The sequence below is a fragment of the Bombus fervidus genome, chromosome 1, assembly GCF_041682495.2.
Source record: "Bombus fervidus isolate BK054 chromosome 1, iyBomFerv1, whole genome shotgun sequence".
In the NCBI taxonomy this organism is placed as follows: Eukaryota; Metazoa; Arthropoda; class Insecta; order Hymenoptera; family Apidae; genus Bombus; species Bombus fervidus.
The window spans coordinates 6,730,134-6,746,391 of NC_091517.1; the positions used below are offsets into that span (position 1 = coordinate 6,730,134).

General features: G+C 37.1%; 1 protein-coding gene and 1 long non-coding RNA gene across 2 annotated transcripts in view; one reads left to right on the forward strand and one right to left on the reverse strand.

Moving 5' to 3' along the window:
• Positions 1 to 16,258, forward strand: part of LOC139985845 (uncharacterized) — a 256,698-nt gene that overhangs the window by 190,867 nt on the left and 49,573 nt on the right. The window lies entirely within an intron of this gene.
• LOC139990326 (uncharacterized) lies at positions 15,264 to 15,882 on the reverse strand. The gene is made up of 2 exons (XM_072009498.1): positions 15,832 to 15,882; positions 15,264 to 15,754 (listed from the first exon to the last, which is right to left on the reverse strand). Exons 1-2 carry the CDS (start codon positions 15,877 to 15,879, stop codon positions 15,332 to 15,334), a joined length of 471 nt encoding a protein of 156 aa, XP_071865599.1. The 5' UTR covers positions 15,880 to 15,882; the 3' UTR covers positions 15,264 to 15,331.

Here is a 16,258-nt window from a genome sequence, read left to right on the forward strand (position 1 = left end):
GTTTCCGTTACAATTATAGCATTTAACTTCTTCTATTTTTCCTGTGTATGGGCAGTGTATTGTTAGATGATTTTTTGCACATTTAACACATGCCGGGCTTCTGTTGCAATAATGTTTTGTGTGTCCGTATTGTTGACACCGCATGCATTGTGGTATATCTTTTTTGTAGCGTGGTGGTTCCACTGTTACAATTGTATTTAATATTTTTTTTGATTTCATAGATTTCCTTGTTATTGGTTCTGGGTTCAAGTTCTATTAAGAATAATGACAATGGTTGCTTCGTATCGTATCTTGTCATATTGTTTATTGCTCTTGTTTCATGGCCAATTTTTCCTAATTCTTCACTTAATTTTTTTGTGTTAGTTTTTGGATGTAAACCTCTTATAACTATTTTATAGCTCCTTTCCGTTTTGAGTTGGTACGTGTGGTATATAGCATTTTTTTCCTTTAGTTCTTTTATCACTTTCCTATAAACTTCTGGGGTGTTTGTTTGAATTTTTACTTGTTCTAATTTTGTTTGTTTTATTGTGTAGTTATCCTTCCCGACTATATTGTTTAGTAGATCAATAAGCGGGTGTATTATTTGGGCCTCAACAAATATTGGTGGTGGTTTTGATATGTAAGGTGTTTTAGTTGTGGTTTTGCTTGTCGGGTCATTGTCTATTTCTTCCGTTAGTGAGCTGAAGGAGTTTCTTAAAGGTAATTCTTGCAGCCATCGCTGCTTGTCTGTATCTGGATTTCCTGCAGCATTTGTGCCTGGAATTATTTTACGTTTTTTGCTAGTCTTTGCTAGCTTCCAGTTTTCGTCCTGGTAACTTATTTTGTTATCGTGTCTGCACTCCTCCTGTCTCCGCTGCTCTTCCATTTCTTCTATTTCCATATCATTTTGGTTGTTATTATTTTGCTGTTGTTGCTGTAAGCCTGGTAAATCTGACGACCCTTTTATGTAATATTTTTCTCCTTTGGTTGCAATCTTGATCGTTGATATCTGCTGCTGCATTGTTTGTCACTATCACTATTCGTAGCACTTCTCTGAATCACTTGACTGGAGCACACGTTTGCTTACACACATCTGTTCGCCTCGGTTGCCCGAGCGAGACTGACCTTAACTTGCTATTCGTACTTCGCTGAGAACACGTCTACATGCATCACGCGTAAATACTTAAGTCTTCAAAGTTGTTGAATATAAAATGTACATTTCACCTGTTAACTCAGTGTTATAATCATTCCAACTACTCCTATTATCTTAACTGAAATAGGGAATGGTTACTGTATCGTAACGAGAATTTACGGCTCTCGTCGGTACGCTCTACCGCGACCGCGTCTCTCCGCGAACAGTCGGAGAAAAATCAGGTAATACCGGTGCAACTTTTGGAAAGTGACTATAAACAAATTTTAAAATACAACTCAGAAAAAAACGTTTAATACGTTGAAAATGAAAATTACCGGACGAAATAGAAAAAGAGCTCAAATGTCTGCAAGAATGTGGACAATTTCATTATAATTAACTAATAATTTGAATAGTTGATATAATAAGTTGAATTCAAGTTTAAATTTAAAAATATTACATTATAATTATATTTTAGATAAGCACAATCCAAGATATCAGTTATTAAAAAAAAATTTGAATTATATGTCGGAACAGAATGAGAGTTTCTTGTTTCGAATCTATGGATACACGCAAGGACACTAAATCGTAGGGCAAAAACACGAGGCTCGCTTTCTCAGCGATCGCCTTCTCTTTATTGTGATGGCAAATTTAAAGTCCTTCGCCGACTACCAAACCGCTCTGTGTTCTCATCTAATTATTCTAACAACAATTCATAGATGGCGAGCAATATTTCACTATAGTAGTAATCGTACAGGTTACAATGTTGTCATTCTCATATGATCTCGCAAACGCGGATTCCGAGTTAAAGTGGATAAACCTGTATTTTAGTACATTTGGTACATCCGTAACATTACATTCTATGCAATGTAATGATAGAACTAACTCAATGGGATGGTTCTACCAAAATACTTGAAAAGAGTGCTCCTTTTCCTCATTAAACAGTTTCTACTTTAGAGATTGGACAAGTAGAATCAAATGTTCCTCTCGAGCAGGTAGATAACGTCGAAAGAAAGATGGCCGAAAATTTTTTACAGATCCGGTTCCATAGTTCGTGTAAAATTCAAAGATAACGGGTCGTTCGAAATGACAAATGAAATATGCGACGCGTACGTCTTACGAGTCTTCCACATAAGAACTCGCTGCGATAGTTACAGCCTAACGTGTGGCGCTTGTCCGCGAGGCTAGCGACTCAATGTACCAGAGGAAATTGCTGACTTAGGGCTTCACCAGGGAGTTGCAGTTTTTTTTCATAGACTCTCAGTCAACCTCGTGACATTTTTACATTGTACGCAGATTTCAGCGATTAATTTCCCTCCATTGTATCATGGCGTATCTCTCGCCACCCCAACCTAGTGACCCATCCATTCTCTTCGCTGCATTTCTCTCCTTTTTTGGTCGCTCTTTCCACCTAGAATGTTTTCCCCTCACTCTCTCCGTTCTCCGTATCTCTACAGGATAGCAAGCATTTTCAGCAATGGACAAACCATCATTGACACATTGTCTTACTTCTCTACCACTGCTGTTGCGATTTGTAGTCTATGTGTAGACATAGGAGTAGTCCTTCTCTACAGTTCTACAGTCCACTGGCAAACACATTCCAATCTAATAGAACTATAATCTAATGGAACATGTTAATGGAACATTCCACAAAATTTCTTCTACAAAAATTCTCGTGGTTCCCTGTCCATCATCTTTATTTTTCTCCCTCTCTATCCATTCTTTCTATTCCCCCTTCCTCTTTCCCGATTTCTCTCTCTCTCTCTCTCTCTCTCTCTCTCTCTCTCTATCCTTCCCTCCGTCCTTCGTTGAATACGTTACTGTTTTCGTGTCTGTCTGTGAGTTAAGAACAATTTACATTATACGGCACGGACCGGCAACGTTGCGTATCGGAACTAGTACAACAATTTTATACGTATGTTTATGTTGCTCCGGCAATCGTCTGTCAGTTGATATTTAACATTCAAAGTGAACAACTTAAACATTCACTGCGGTAGGCATCGGCGGACGTGGTAGAAACAGCGATGGAGTTTTATAGCCACTTCAAAGATCTTGAAAACGATAAATTAAGTATACCCAAACACAATACACTCCTACACAGAATATTATCGGTAGCGATGAAACATTTCGGTTAAATAAGTATTTATTGAGACCATATCGAGCTTCACAAATTCAAGGAGGTTGAAAAAGATTTTCAACCACTGTCTCTCACGTACGCGTAGAGTTTTGGAAAATGCGTTCGCAATACCAAGCAAAAAATTTAAATAAGCTTTACAATTGTAGACTAAAATTAGTGTCAGAAGATGTAGATGAAATCATATTGATTATATGTATTTTGCATAATTCACTTCGAGATTGCACTATTAATGTGGAAGATGAAGCCCATAATCATAGCGCAGAAAAATTTATCACAGTAAAGAAGAAATGCAGTAAATATTGCATTTAATGTTCGAGATATAATTCGGGAATTTTTTATCATAGAAAAATCCCGTATCAGCTCAAAATAGAAAAAAGCTACAAAGTAGTAATTATAAGACTACACCCAAGAACAAACACAGAAAATATATGTAAAGAATTAGCAAAAATCCAACACCATGTTAAAATAATAAATAATATAACCAGAACGATACGAAACAGCCATTGTCACTGTTTCTAATAGAACTTGAACCCAAAAGCTAATAACAAAGAAATCTTTAACATCAACAAAATCCTAAACACAATAGTAACAATTGAGCCACCTCGTTATACAGAAGACATACCGCAATTCATACTGTGTCAACAATACGAACGCACAAAAAAACTACTGAAACAGAAACCCGGTGTGTATCAAATGTGCAAAAAACCACCTAACAACAAACTGTCCATATACAGGAAAGATAGACGAAGTAAATTGCTATAACTGTAATGGAAACCACCCAGCGAGCTATAAAGGTTACGAAGTCAGGAAACAACTACAACGTAAACTGTTTCGATCGCTACGAAGCAGAACATACAGCAACTATCCCTCACAACCAGAAATTGCGGAATAGTACAATAGTAATAACGACGCTACAGAAATCAAGGAATTGCTCAAGCAATCCACCAAAAACACTAAAATGTTAACGAAAACGATAAGCCAGCAAAATGCAGTACTCAGACAACAAACATAACAAATTATAGTCATGCTGTACTTACAAATACGTTATGTAAAAAATAGAAATGGAAACGCTGAAAATAGCAGTTTGGAACTCTAATGGCCTACAACAACGGGCCCTCGAAACTAAAACATTTTTGTATAACAATAATATTGATATATTATTTGTTTCAGAAACACATTTCACACCAAAAAGCTACATGAAAATACCATATTACACCATCTATGATATCATAAACCTCTCAGGAAAAGTACACAGAGGGGCCGCAGTGATAATAAGAAACGATATCAAACACCACTTACATAGCCAAATTAGTCAGGAACGCGTTCAAGCAACCACCTTTACCATACAAACTAATAGCAGTTAGTTCATACAACATAACATTACAAAAATGGGAACAGTATTTTCAACCCTTAAGTGAAAAATACATCACAGCGAAAGACTTCAATGCAAAGCACACACTATGGGCTCTAGAATTAACACACATCGAAGTAGAACATAAGAATAGAACTGGTAATTTCAACATATTTTTCACAGGAAGACCAACATACTAGCAGACAGGTTTAAATAAAACTCCTGACTTGCTTGATTTTGCAGTTGTAAAAGAATTAAACGCAAACAAATTAAAAATAACACCCAGCCTTGAGTTTAGCTCCGATTACATACCGATAATAATAGAATACACAAGCAAATCAATACTTTATAGCAATCCAGAGTCGCTTTGCAATAAAACCACCAAAATAAATGGCAAACATTTAAAGAACTAATTGAGAGCAAGATCAACTGCAATATTCCACTAAAAACATCCGAACACATCGAACAGGCAGTAGCAACACTGGCAGAAATTATACAAGAAGCAGCATGGGCAACTACTATTTGTGAACCAAATAATAGGCAAAGAAAAATAATTCCACCACACATCCTTGACAAAATCAGAGAAAAAAGGAAAGCGAAAGCAAAATAGCAAAAACATAGAATACGTGAAAACAAAAAATATCTAAACAAACTTAAAAAGGAAATAAAAAGTAAAATGAAAGATCATAATAATAACGAATTCCCAAAATTCGTAGAGACACTCACAATAGAGACTGCGCACAAGGATGCCAACTCTCTAATGAAAGCCACCAACAAAATAAAGAAGCCAATAAAACTAATCTCAGCAATTAGAAAAACAAACAACACATGGGCCAGAAGCAATGAAGAACAAGCTGAAGAATTTTCCAACCGCCTTTGTAACACATTCACTCCATATAATATTAACCACATTCAATCCAAATGTCGAAGATGCGCAAAATACTAGTACCTCAGCTAACAAGTACCACACCATATCTAATACAACAGGACAAGAAATTAGAATCATAATCAAGAAAACAAAAAACAATAAAGCACTAGGAATCGACCTAACTTATGGTAAAATCTTGGGAAACCTTCACCCAAAAGCAGTACTTTTAATCACAATAATATTCAATGCAGGTTTAAGAATCCAATACATTTTTAATGTTTGAAAACTAGCACAGACCATAATGTTACCTAAGTCAGGCAAAGATCTACAACAAGCTGCATCTTACAGGCCAATATCATTACTTCCTGTGTTTTCCAAAATACTAGAGAGAATAATATACGATCGCCTAAAACCAACAATAGAGAAAGAAAAATTAATACCAGATCACCAATTTGGATTCAGAAACAAACACTCCACGATACAGCAAATGCATAGGTTCGTCAACGAAATTGTACTAGCAATAGAAAAGAAGCAACACTGTACATCCCTCTTCATGGACATTGAGAAAGCATTTGACAGAGTGACAAGCATAAAGCCTCTTACAAACAGTCAAAAAACACTTCCGGGAACAAATCCACCATTTACTCAAATCATACCTAAGCAACAGAACCTTTGTAGTAAAAATAAAGGATGTATATTCTGAAGTAAAAGACATCAAGGCAGGAGTACCGCAAGGAAGCGTCTTAGGCCCAATATTATACACATTATAAACGGCCGACATACTAACATCATTGACAGCAGCAATGAACCACATAAATAAGCTAGAGTCGCTACAATACTGGTACTGAGAACAATAGTCAACGGCACATGGTATGTCAAAAACGAGAATATATGCAAAGATTTAAAAATACCAACAGTCAAAGAAGAAATTGGCAGGTATGCAAAAAAATACGAGGAAAGAACGGCAACACATCCAAACCAGCTAGCAAAGTCGAAGCGAGCAAAACTTTCATAAAAAGAAGACTAAAGAGAAAACACACCACTGACCTCACTAAAGTAATAAAACAGTCAAATTCGAAGATGGTATTTCGCTGGGGGTAGCCATCCATATGTTATTTAGCAATTAAGCTAGAAAAATTTACCGAATGTCCAGCTGGACAAATTGTAAAGTACAAATTAATTAATAATAAAAAAAAGTAGAAGTTCCACACTTGTTAAATGTCGTCTCATCAGTGAATAATATTCTCGCGGAGAAATTGAAATTGAGTCGGATTTTTCGACTCATTCATTTGCAAAAATTTTTCTTCTGAGAAAATCTGAGTCAAATTTCGCAGGTTTTAATGTGTTGGTATCCTGCAATTGTTGGTCTATTTTACATTTTAGGGTATAGTCCTATCGGGATATTTCCGGCGTATAAACGTCACGCTTTTATGCTATTGCTGCACGCCGCACCGTAGCAAAAGTGCATATCCGAAAGTTCTCTAAATGTATACATTTTGTACTAAATATGGCTACAATATAAAATACTGCTACACTACATACAACATTCACTACGCATATAACACATGCACTACGCGCACTGCACACACAATATACTCAAATAACACTCTAACTTAATATTTTCAGTTCTCTGAAAGTTTCTCGTCAGCTATCGGAATGATTCTGTTCTTCTGAAACTGTTCTAGCCTCTTGCTTCAAAATATCAAAAACATGGCAATATAGTGATGGAGACTTCAGGAAAAATTTATGATACTCTTTGTCAATGCTTTCATTTTCTTTGTATAACTCGGAATTATCCAGGAACAGTCATAAAATTTGTGAGGTTCTTTTTGAAAGCAAGGCTATGGTATTGAGGAAGCGGACAGGCTGTGCACCCATTTTGGACAATCTTCAAACTTTTCATAGCGAGAGATTTATTAGAGATGGTTACTGGAAAAGCAGATTTTCTGTTTACTAAATGGATTTCGGAAATATCTTAATCCTTCAAACCTTATTGTCTTCAGTTTTTATGACCGTAATGTGTTTTAAGCGTGGAAAGAAAAAGATTAGAAGAATGCTCTAAGAAAGTTCTAACATAGAAAAGAAGCACAACTATCGCATTTATTATTCGTTTTGAAGCAAACATGTGACTATATTCGTGGAATAATATAAAATATTAATTTGACATTTTGTAGGAATTGTTAAGAAACTGACTTTAAGTTTTTCGGTAAATACTTATCAATGAGATCAGTGAGTTTCAATGAATTTTTCGAGTTTCAACGAGTTGTCAGAGTTACTTTTTATTAAGAGTAAGAATTAATTAAATTCTCTTTTCTCGCTTTAAAAACGATTAACAGATTTTCGATTCTTTTATCATGGATTAAGATAAATTACGTAAATTTCTTTATATTTTTAATATAATATTTTATATATATTTTTTATATAAGTTTCTTAAATATGTGTAATGTATATAAATACATAAACATTCGGAATTTAATAACTACAAAATTTCACGTTTAAGCAACATCGTGCTAGAATCCAGAAACATAATCCATTACTATCATCGATTCGAATAGTTCGGGTATTAATCGACGTGATTAAACCCCTGATATATTTTATATCTGTGGCGGCACTCGACAACAAATACCGCCACTCCGGCACCAACTATAATCGGACGACGATAGCGCAGTGGTTAGCGCCTTTGGTTACGAACTGGGGACTCGGTTCGAAACCCGGCGCCCGTAATCCCGATATTTTCTTCTACGATACAATAATTACAAGAAAATACAGCAGTACTCCAGTAGCTAGCGACATCTACAGTCAGCAACTACAACTATCACGGCCTATTCACCTCATATCTACCGTAAGATCTACCGTACAGGTGAGCGATTGATTATGCCGACATACCGCTCGGGGAGGAAAACAGTAGTAACCATACATCCGTAGTATTATAACTATTGTTTTCTCTTTTTTCGCCCAAAATACTTACGAGAAACTAATATATAAATAGGAATAGACATGCGGAGTTGAGTTATTAGAAACACGTTTTAACGGATGGAGCTTATTCAGTAGCAATAGCCTATATTTATTGGTTATTTTATACTCTTGTTAAAAAGCGAATATTATCATAAGCTCCTGTAAAGTCATGGATACTTTTTCTTTTATTATTTTGTATACATGCATTTTGGCACTTTAAACTTATATTCGTTTCAACTTTGGTTTCATTCAAGTTTCACGTTCATCAACGAATTAAAATTTTAACACCACCTTCCATCGTTCCTACTTTCTTCCTTTCTCATATAACAAGTGTAATATATATGGGTAAGGATTGTATCATAAAAGTTCTCGAGAAGAGAACGGGTAATAGGAAGAGAAACTTTCTCAGGCTCGATCATCGAAATCTTCTGAAAACGAGTAAATTCCGAATGGATGACTCAACGATAGCCGTGACAAGACAATAAATAGTGTAATTACATTTCTGTCTTCTTGCTTCGTACGTGACTAGATTCAATATCCATTCACAGGAATAAAGACGCAAGCTGCCCATAAAAAACGTCCCACTGAAATTGAAACCGTAAGATAGCTGACCGTTTTACTCACAATGTTCCTGCATAAAGGAAATCAATTTATCCGTAGACTTCTAAGCATCGCGTGGTTTGAGAACTAGCTATATTTATCGCATTAAGTAGTTATCTATTAATTAAATTTATCTATTAAAATTATCATGGAATCCGTTAATTGTAATCGTGTCACTTAACCGATGATGGTCTACTATCGTGAAAGTAAAATAAGAAATGTTGATCTCGTTAGTAAGGAAATTGTCATCCAAGAATTGTTTTCGATATTCTTTTCCCCTATGGTCTGTATTCATAATTCCGAATATAAAATCGGTATACTACAAGTCATAAATATATCCATGATTTAACATGTGCGTGAAATAAGTTACGCGTTCGTGTTTTATTAGAAAATTTTAAATTAATAACAACAATTTTGAATATTGTGTTTGTCGTTACTTTTCTGCCAAGAGGTTGCTATATAACTTTACAGCAGATTCGAAACACTTGAGCAACGTTTCTCACGAGAAATTACGGAACGCTTTCAGAAACAATGATAAGGATATTTGTTACGACAGTAACAATATTAATTAAGTGAATTCAAGTTCCTCGATAAAAATAATCTGGTTGCAGTTCGATCGATCAATTTAAAAAGGAATCTTAAGAATAAAACACTCCGCAACAGCAAATTCGAGAAAATCCGATCGCAAAGAGATGGAAAGAGAAAGGAAAAAGGAAGGAACAGGATAACTTGGATGTTAGTATTGATTCGATCAGCTGCATATTTCCTCTCAGGATCGTTCGGACGACAATAGATTTATGAATTACACAGACCAGTTCTTCTTACGCATTACCTTCAAACCTTACAGTTCATAGGTGTCCGTTAATTCACTGCGAAACAGGTAAAAACTCTTGTGCAAACCGCAAAGTCCGAACTGTTTTGAATCAGCAGAAGCTTATTATGGTCATTTGTCATCCCATTTAAGTTGGTATACTAAAAATTGTCATAAGCTCCGAAACGTGTAGCCACTTAGCAACGACAAACACCTATCGTACAATATATTGTACTATCGAGTTCCTAATAAAACAAATTCGTAAAATTATATATGTGAGCTAACGCCATACACAAGTTTCTGGGGGTTGCCCTCTTTTCAGATTTTAAGTGAATCGCTTATCTCTATCCAACACCCTTACCGCTGCGTTGCTCACATTAGGGATAAAATTAAATTAATGGCATTAAATTTCTCTATAGCTCGATGCAAGCTGCAGGTATTAGACTTTAGGGGGGATTCTAATTGGAGGTACTTGTCGCCTTTACACTCGATAGTGTCAATTAAAAATTCTAATAGGAACGTAACGTAACAATGTAACAACGTTTGTTGTTATAATACTCGTGATGTTTTCAAATAAATATTTCGAAAAAGAATGAATAAACTTATAAGCGACTGCGTAGGATTGGCGTTTTGAAGTAATTGATTTATTGTTAATACTTTGCATCGACAATTTATAGTAATATTACGAAGTTTTTATTGTCACGTCCCGCGCTCCGCACGTGCCGTAACAAGAACAAGAAAACCACTCTATACAAAACGCGCGAATAAGGATTTGAATGCACAAACGAACACACGGCACTACGAAACGAAAGGAAGGATTAACAAAATGAGGGCGACTAATAGATCCAACCAATAAACAAAATACATATACACACAACTCTAAATAAACCTACCAATAACCGACTTGCAATTTGAAAAACTATGGTTCAATATAATATAAACCCAACCAGTATAAAATAAAATAAATAGAATCAACTAATGGATTGAACGAGTCACGAACCAAACAAATAAACCAGGAAATAAGAATAACTACAAAAAGGGAAATGATTGAAACGCCAGGAATATATGTATATATAAATATATTTTAATCAATCAACGCCGCAACAACTTGGAGAGTTACACATAAGTATAAACATATATGCCAAACATTTAATAACCTAGTAAATATTAGAGACAGTACTTCCAATACTATGCAACAAATACAATATTATCAATTTATGAACTATATGTATATATGAAATCAAAAAACTAATAGTCTAACGAATACATAAAACATACAATATTGTATTATTAAAGAAATAAAGGTTACATTGTCAGAAATATATATATATGTGTGCGCATTCTACATTATTAAATCAAATCAGTAATCTAAGATACATACTTAAAACTAGCCTACATTCCGGTAAAGAGTTATAAAATAAGAACTACATTACGAAACATGCATGTCTATATATAAATATATATATATATAATCTATATTCTAAACTAGACTACTACTAATAATCTACAAAAGAAATAGAATACACAACGCAACACTTGGTACTAAGTAACAACCTGTCAATAGGCCAAACGTTCAAAATAATTAACACAGCAACGACTTGAAGATTTGCGTACAGAAATTCTACCATTAAACACACAATAATTTAGAAATAAAACCTTCAATACTATGTTGTCACAATACAAGATATATATGTATATATGAAATCAAATAATTGACACATAACCTCAAATACACAACATTACATCGCTAAAGAATCTAAATGAAAGTCACACTGCCAGAAATATATACATATATACGTGCGCGTGTGTGTGTTCTATCTTATTAAATGAAGTTAATATAAAATAAATAATTAACATTTCATTTGGTATGAATACTACACTGCCAGAAGAAATATGTATATATATGTGTGTGTGTGTGTGTGTGTGTGTGTATGTGTGTGTTTTATATTATCGAACACTCTATAAAATAAACTACTCAAAACAATAAATAACGCTATCGAAGAATTACAAAACATTAGTCATATTAAAATGACACACAATATAAATATATATATATATATATATGTCGGAGTTGAGTTGTTTGAGCTTGAATTATGGGCGTGTAAAGAATCTTCGCCTGGGTTGTTCATTGTTGTTTCACAATCAAGATAATGTTTATTAACACAAATACAGAAGAAATAAGTTCGAACAGTGACTGCGGTAACTAGACGCTGATGGCAATGACCTTAGATTCGATATAGCGAATCCACGGTCCACGGGCTCACTCTTTATTAAACTCAGAATAGAATTTCTATGCACAAAAGTATCGCTCACTATGACGCTCTTTATATTGCTCTCTAGACGATGTGTCACTCACCAAGGAGATCGCAAGAACAACTGAGTAATGGAAACTTTCTTCTCCTTACGGTTGCGTTAGCTTTGTTTAACGTTGGCCTGGGATACCAACAAACTGCTGCCGTTGCTAGGCAGACTCACATAACTGCGACATTGCCCAGGGTTTGATTGTTAATACAACGTGTGTCTCATAATATTGGTACTTTTCTGTTAGGTGGAACGTTCATCCCGTGACCGCGGCTACGCTCGGCGACCGGTTGTCGCCTCGAGCCTAAGCTCATTGTCTCAAGTTTCGAATGACTGTGTCTGGGTTATTTCGTGAATGCTATTGAGGCTTTTCCAAGCAATTCCAACGGGTGACCCCGTTGTCCTTTCATCTCCGACACGGCCATCCTGACTGTCACACGTCCTCGGGTGTATCTAGAATATTGGGTTTTCCTCATGTTAGACTCGATATAATTGGTGTTATTTACAATTGTACTAAGTATTAAAATAGGTCAAGGGTCCAGTTTGACAACAAAAATTCTGATCGGATGTTTGATAAAGAAAGAGTTAAAAGAGAGCAGAAATTCGAAACGTTATGATTAATATTTGAAGTACTAGTTGCGTTCTGTGAATTATCAGTCCGAGCGTAATGGTATGATGGACCACTCTCGATCTCGCACCTCAACGGCTCTCACTTCTCTGGATCATGTTACCACACTGAGCATTTGTGAAAACTCATCGTATTGCCCCACTGGGCACTCGTGCGAACACTATGTTAGATGTTATTATCATAGTGCCACGAAACCATTGAACTCATCGTATCGCCCCACTGGGCGCTCGTGCGAACACTATGTTAGATGTTATTACCATAGTGCCACAAAAACATTGAACTCATAGTATCGCCCCACTGGGCACTCACAGACCCATCGTATCGCCCCACTGGGCGCTCGTGCGAACACTATGTTAGATGTTATTACCATAGTGCCACAAAAACAGTGAACTCATAGTATCGCCCCACTGGGCGCTCTCAAACTCATTCTATCAAGTGCTGTGGTCAAAGTGATCCTCCTCTGAGGCCGGGGCACTCGCATCGCCATGGCCACTGCTCTCACCCCCACTGCAGACGTCCAACTCAGTAGGAACGCAACTATCAGGCATTTTCTTCAGCCTATCATGACTGTATTTATACGACCGTTTGCCATCTAACGTTTTTAAAATGTATCTATCTCCTTCCAAAATTTCTGATATCACAAATGGACCCCTAAATTTCGGATCTAGTTTCGTTTGATTTCTTTCCTCGTTTTTCTTTAATACAAAATCACCGACATTGAATTTAACTACTTTTGCTTTCGTTTTATCAAATCATTCTTTATCGTACTTAGCGCTGTTCTCTATACTTTGTACGGCCTGTTGTCTTACGTTGGAGATGTCTACTTCCCTTTCCTCGATATTTCCAGGTAGTAATAATCCATAGGGTCTTGCCGTTTTACCAATTAATAGTTCTAACGGACTCGATTTAGTCACACGATTGGTGGTGCAATTCAAGGCTAATTGAATTTCTCCGATCGCGTTTTGCCAGGATCGTCCGGTCGTCTCTACTGTCGTAAACATATTTTTCAACGTCCCCATAGTACGCTCTACCTGTCCATTCGCTCTACGGTAAAACATCGAGACCAGATGACTTAGTTTACCCGTTGGAGACTCCACCACGCAGGAGTTGACTCGACGTTCGTTATCAGAGTCGCGGTTTGTTTTCCGCAGTAACGGGCAGTTAAGCGCGATATGACCCTCCTCGCGGCACTTGAAACAGGACACCTTGGATGATACAGCTGGTCGGCTTTTCTCTGGGCGTCGTGTAGTCTCCTGTCTCTCGGTCTTCATCCTCGTACGGCACTCCGCTATTTTATGCCCGGGGACTCCGCAATAATGACACTTAATCCGGGGGTCAGACAGCTTCGTAGTTTTACTTCGGGGCCTGCTGATGGACTTCTTGACGAAGGCGCCTGCGTTTTGGGATTGAATTCTGGTAATACTTCCTTCGGTTCCACGCTCACTCTTTGCCCTCTCGATTGGTTCATGATGGCTATGAGCTGGTCCAACGTTACAAACGGCGACGATCCTACTTCTGATGTCGGAGTTGAGTTGTTTGAGCTTGAATTATGGGCGTGTAAAGAATCTTCGCCTGGGTTGTTCATTGTTGTTTCACAATCAAGATAATGTTTATTAACACAAATACAGAAGAAATAAGTTCGAACAGTGACTGCGATAACTAGACGCTGATGGCAATGACCTTAGATTCGATATAGCGAATCCACGGTCCACGGGCTCACTCTTTATTAAACTCAGAATAGAATTTCTATGCACAAAAGTATCGCTCACTATGACGCTCTTTATATTGCTCTCTAGACGATGTGTCACTCACCAAGGAGATCACAAGAACAACTGAGTAATGGAAACTTTCTTCTCCTTACGGTTGCGTTAGCTTTGTTTAACGTTGGCCTGGGATACCAACAAACTGCTGCCGTTGCTAGGCAGACTCACATAACTGCGACATTGCCCAGGGTTTGATTGTTAATACAACGTGTGTCTCATAATATTGGTACTTTTCTGTTAGGTGGAACGTTCATCCCGTGACCGCGGCTACGCTCGGCGACCGGTTGTCGCCTCGAGCCTAAGCTCATTGTCTCAAGTTTCGAATGACTGTGTCTGGGTTATTTCGTGAATGCTACTGAGACTTTTCCAAGCAATTCCAACGGGTGACCCCGTTGTCCTTTCATCTCCGACATATATATGTATATTCACACGAACAATACTATTGTCACTTTAAAGTAATAATAATAACAATATTAATAAATAAATGTTCTAATTGCGGTAGAATAAGGAAAAATGAGCGGCAGAAAATTACTTCGATATCAAACAAAACTAAAGACCCGCCACTATAACTTTACTGATGACATTTATGAGCAGCCATGTTAGATTTACACACGCGCAAAGGGAGAAATATAAAATTAAATAAATACACATATATTTAACAAACATAAAAAAAGATAACCTTACACTATCACATTTAAAATGTATATATATATATATATATATTAAGAAAAAAAAAACAACAAAATACATCTAAAAAAATAATAAGGAACCCACGATTATCAAACAACGAACCAGCGAAATTGAAGCAGCTACACCGAATCAAGGTCGAGGCAAGGAGCTCCAGGACAAAGTTCGCTGAACTCACGCATACACCAATAACGCACAACAGGGGAAATTCCTTTTCTCCCAGAAGCATGGTGACGAAGATGTGCCTCCAAAACCTCTCCGGGAATTTCATTTGCAAAACGAACTTTTACACAACGATCGGTATCAGCGGCTTCAACCAGAGGAGGTTCCCACTCCAATACGGCGGTCTCTGCATCGAAGAAACTCTCATCGACAGTAACAAAATTGTCAAAGCTCAATTCCGACGGGAAATCCACGGCCTCGGCATCAATGTCGAGTAGTTCCTCCGACCACTCTGGTACTTGTGGTTCGTCGCAGCGCCGCATGCGTTTGATGGGTCTTCTCGAGTCGCCCATGGGTTCTTCGGAATCCCTCTTTCGCTTGCGCTGAAACAACACAATATAATTTAAATAGAACGAAACAGGACGAATCAAGCAGACTAAAAACAAGACAAAATACGCACCAGAGAAGTCTGGATAGGAACCCCTGATGGAAGTGCCTCCACAGACATTGTTCAAACGTCGATCACCGAAGCCTAGAGAAACAACAAGAAAAGGAAAAAGGATCAAAATCACGAAAACAACCATAATATGCAAATATCCATCTAAACCAAACTTACGCAAACTAACTCGAAGGAGGAGGTCCTTGTTGTGGGAGAGCAGCGGATTGCGCGTGTTGCCCGAGCAAACATCGAAATGATATGATGCTGCAGCCGCCAGCCCTTGCACGCGCCGAAGAAACACAGGTAATTCCCACGGTACAAACGTGGAAGTTTCTCGAGAAAAGACTAGATCAGCATGGAATGCTTCAAGCCTCCTAGACGCTAGCTCAGCAGAAACACAGGACCGATGGGAACTAAGTCGAGATATGGAATTTACATTCTCTCACGT

Excerpts from the sequence above, each read along its gene's own strand:
- LOC139990326 (XM_072009498.1), bottom strand. The coding sequence starts at position 15,879 with ATGTCTGTGGAGGCACTTCCATCAGGGGTTCCTATCCAGACTTCTCTG. Across the intron at positions 15,755-15,831 it reads TTCCTATCCAGACTTCTCTG|CGCAAGCGAAAGAGGGATTC; the intron begins GTGCGTATTTTG and ends GTGTTGTTTCAG.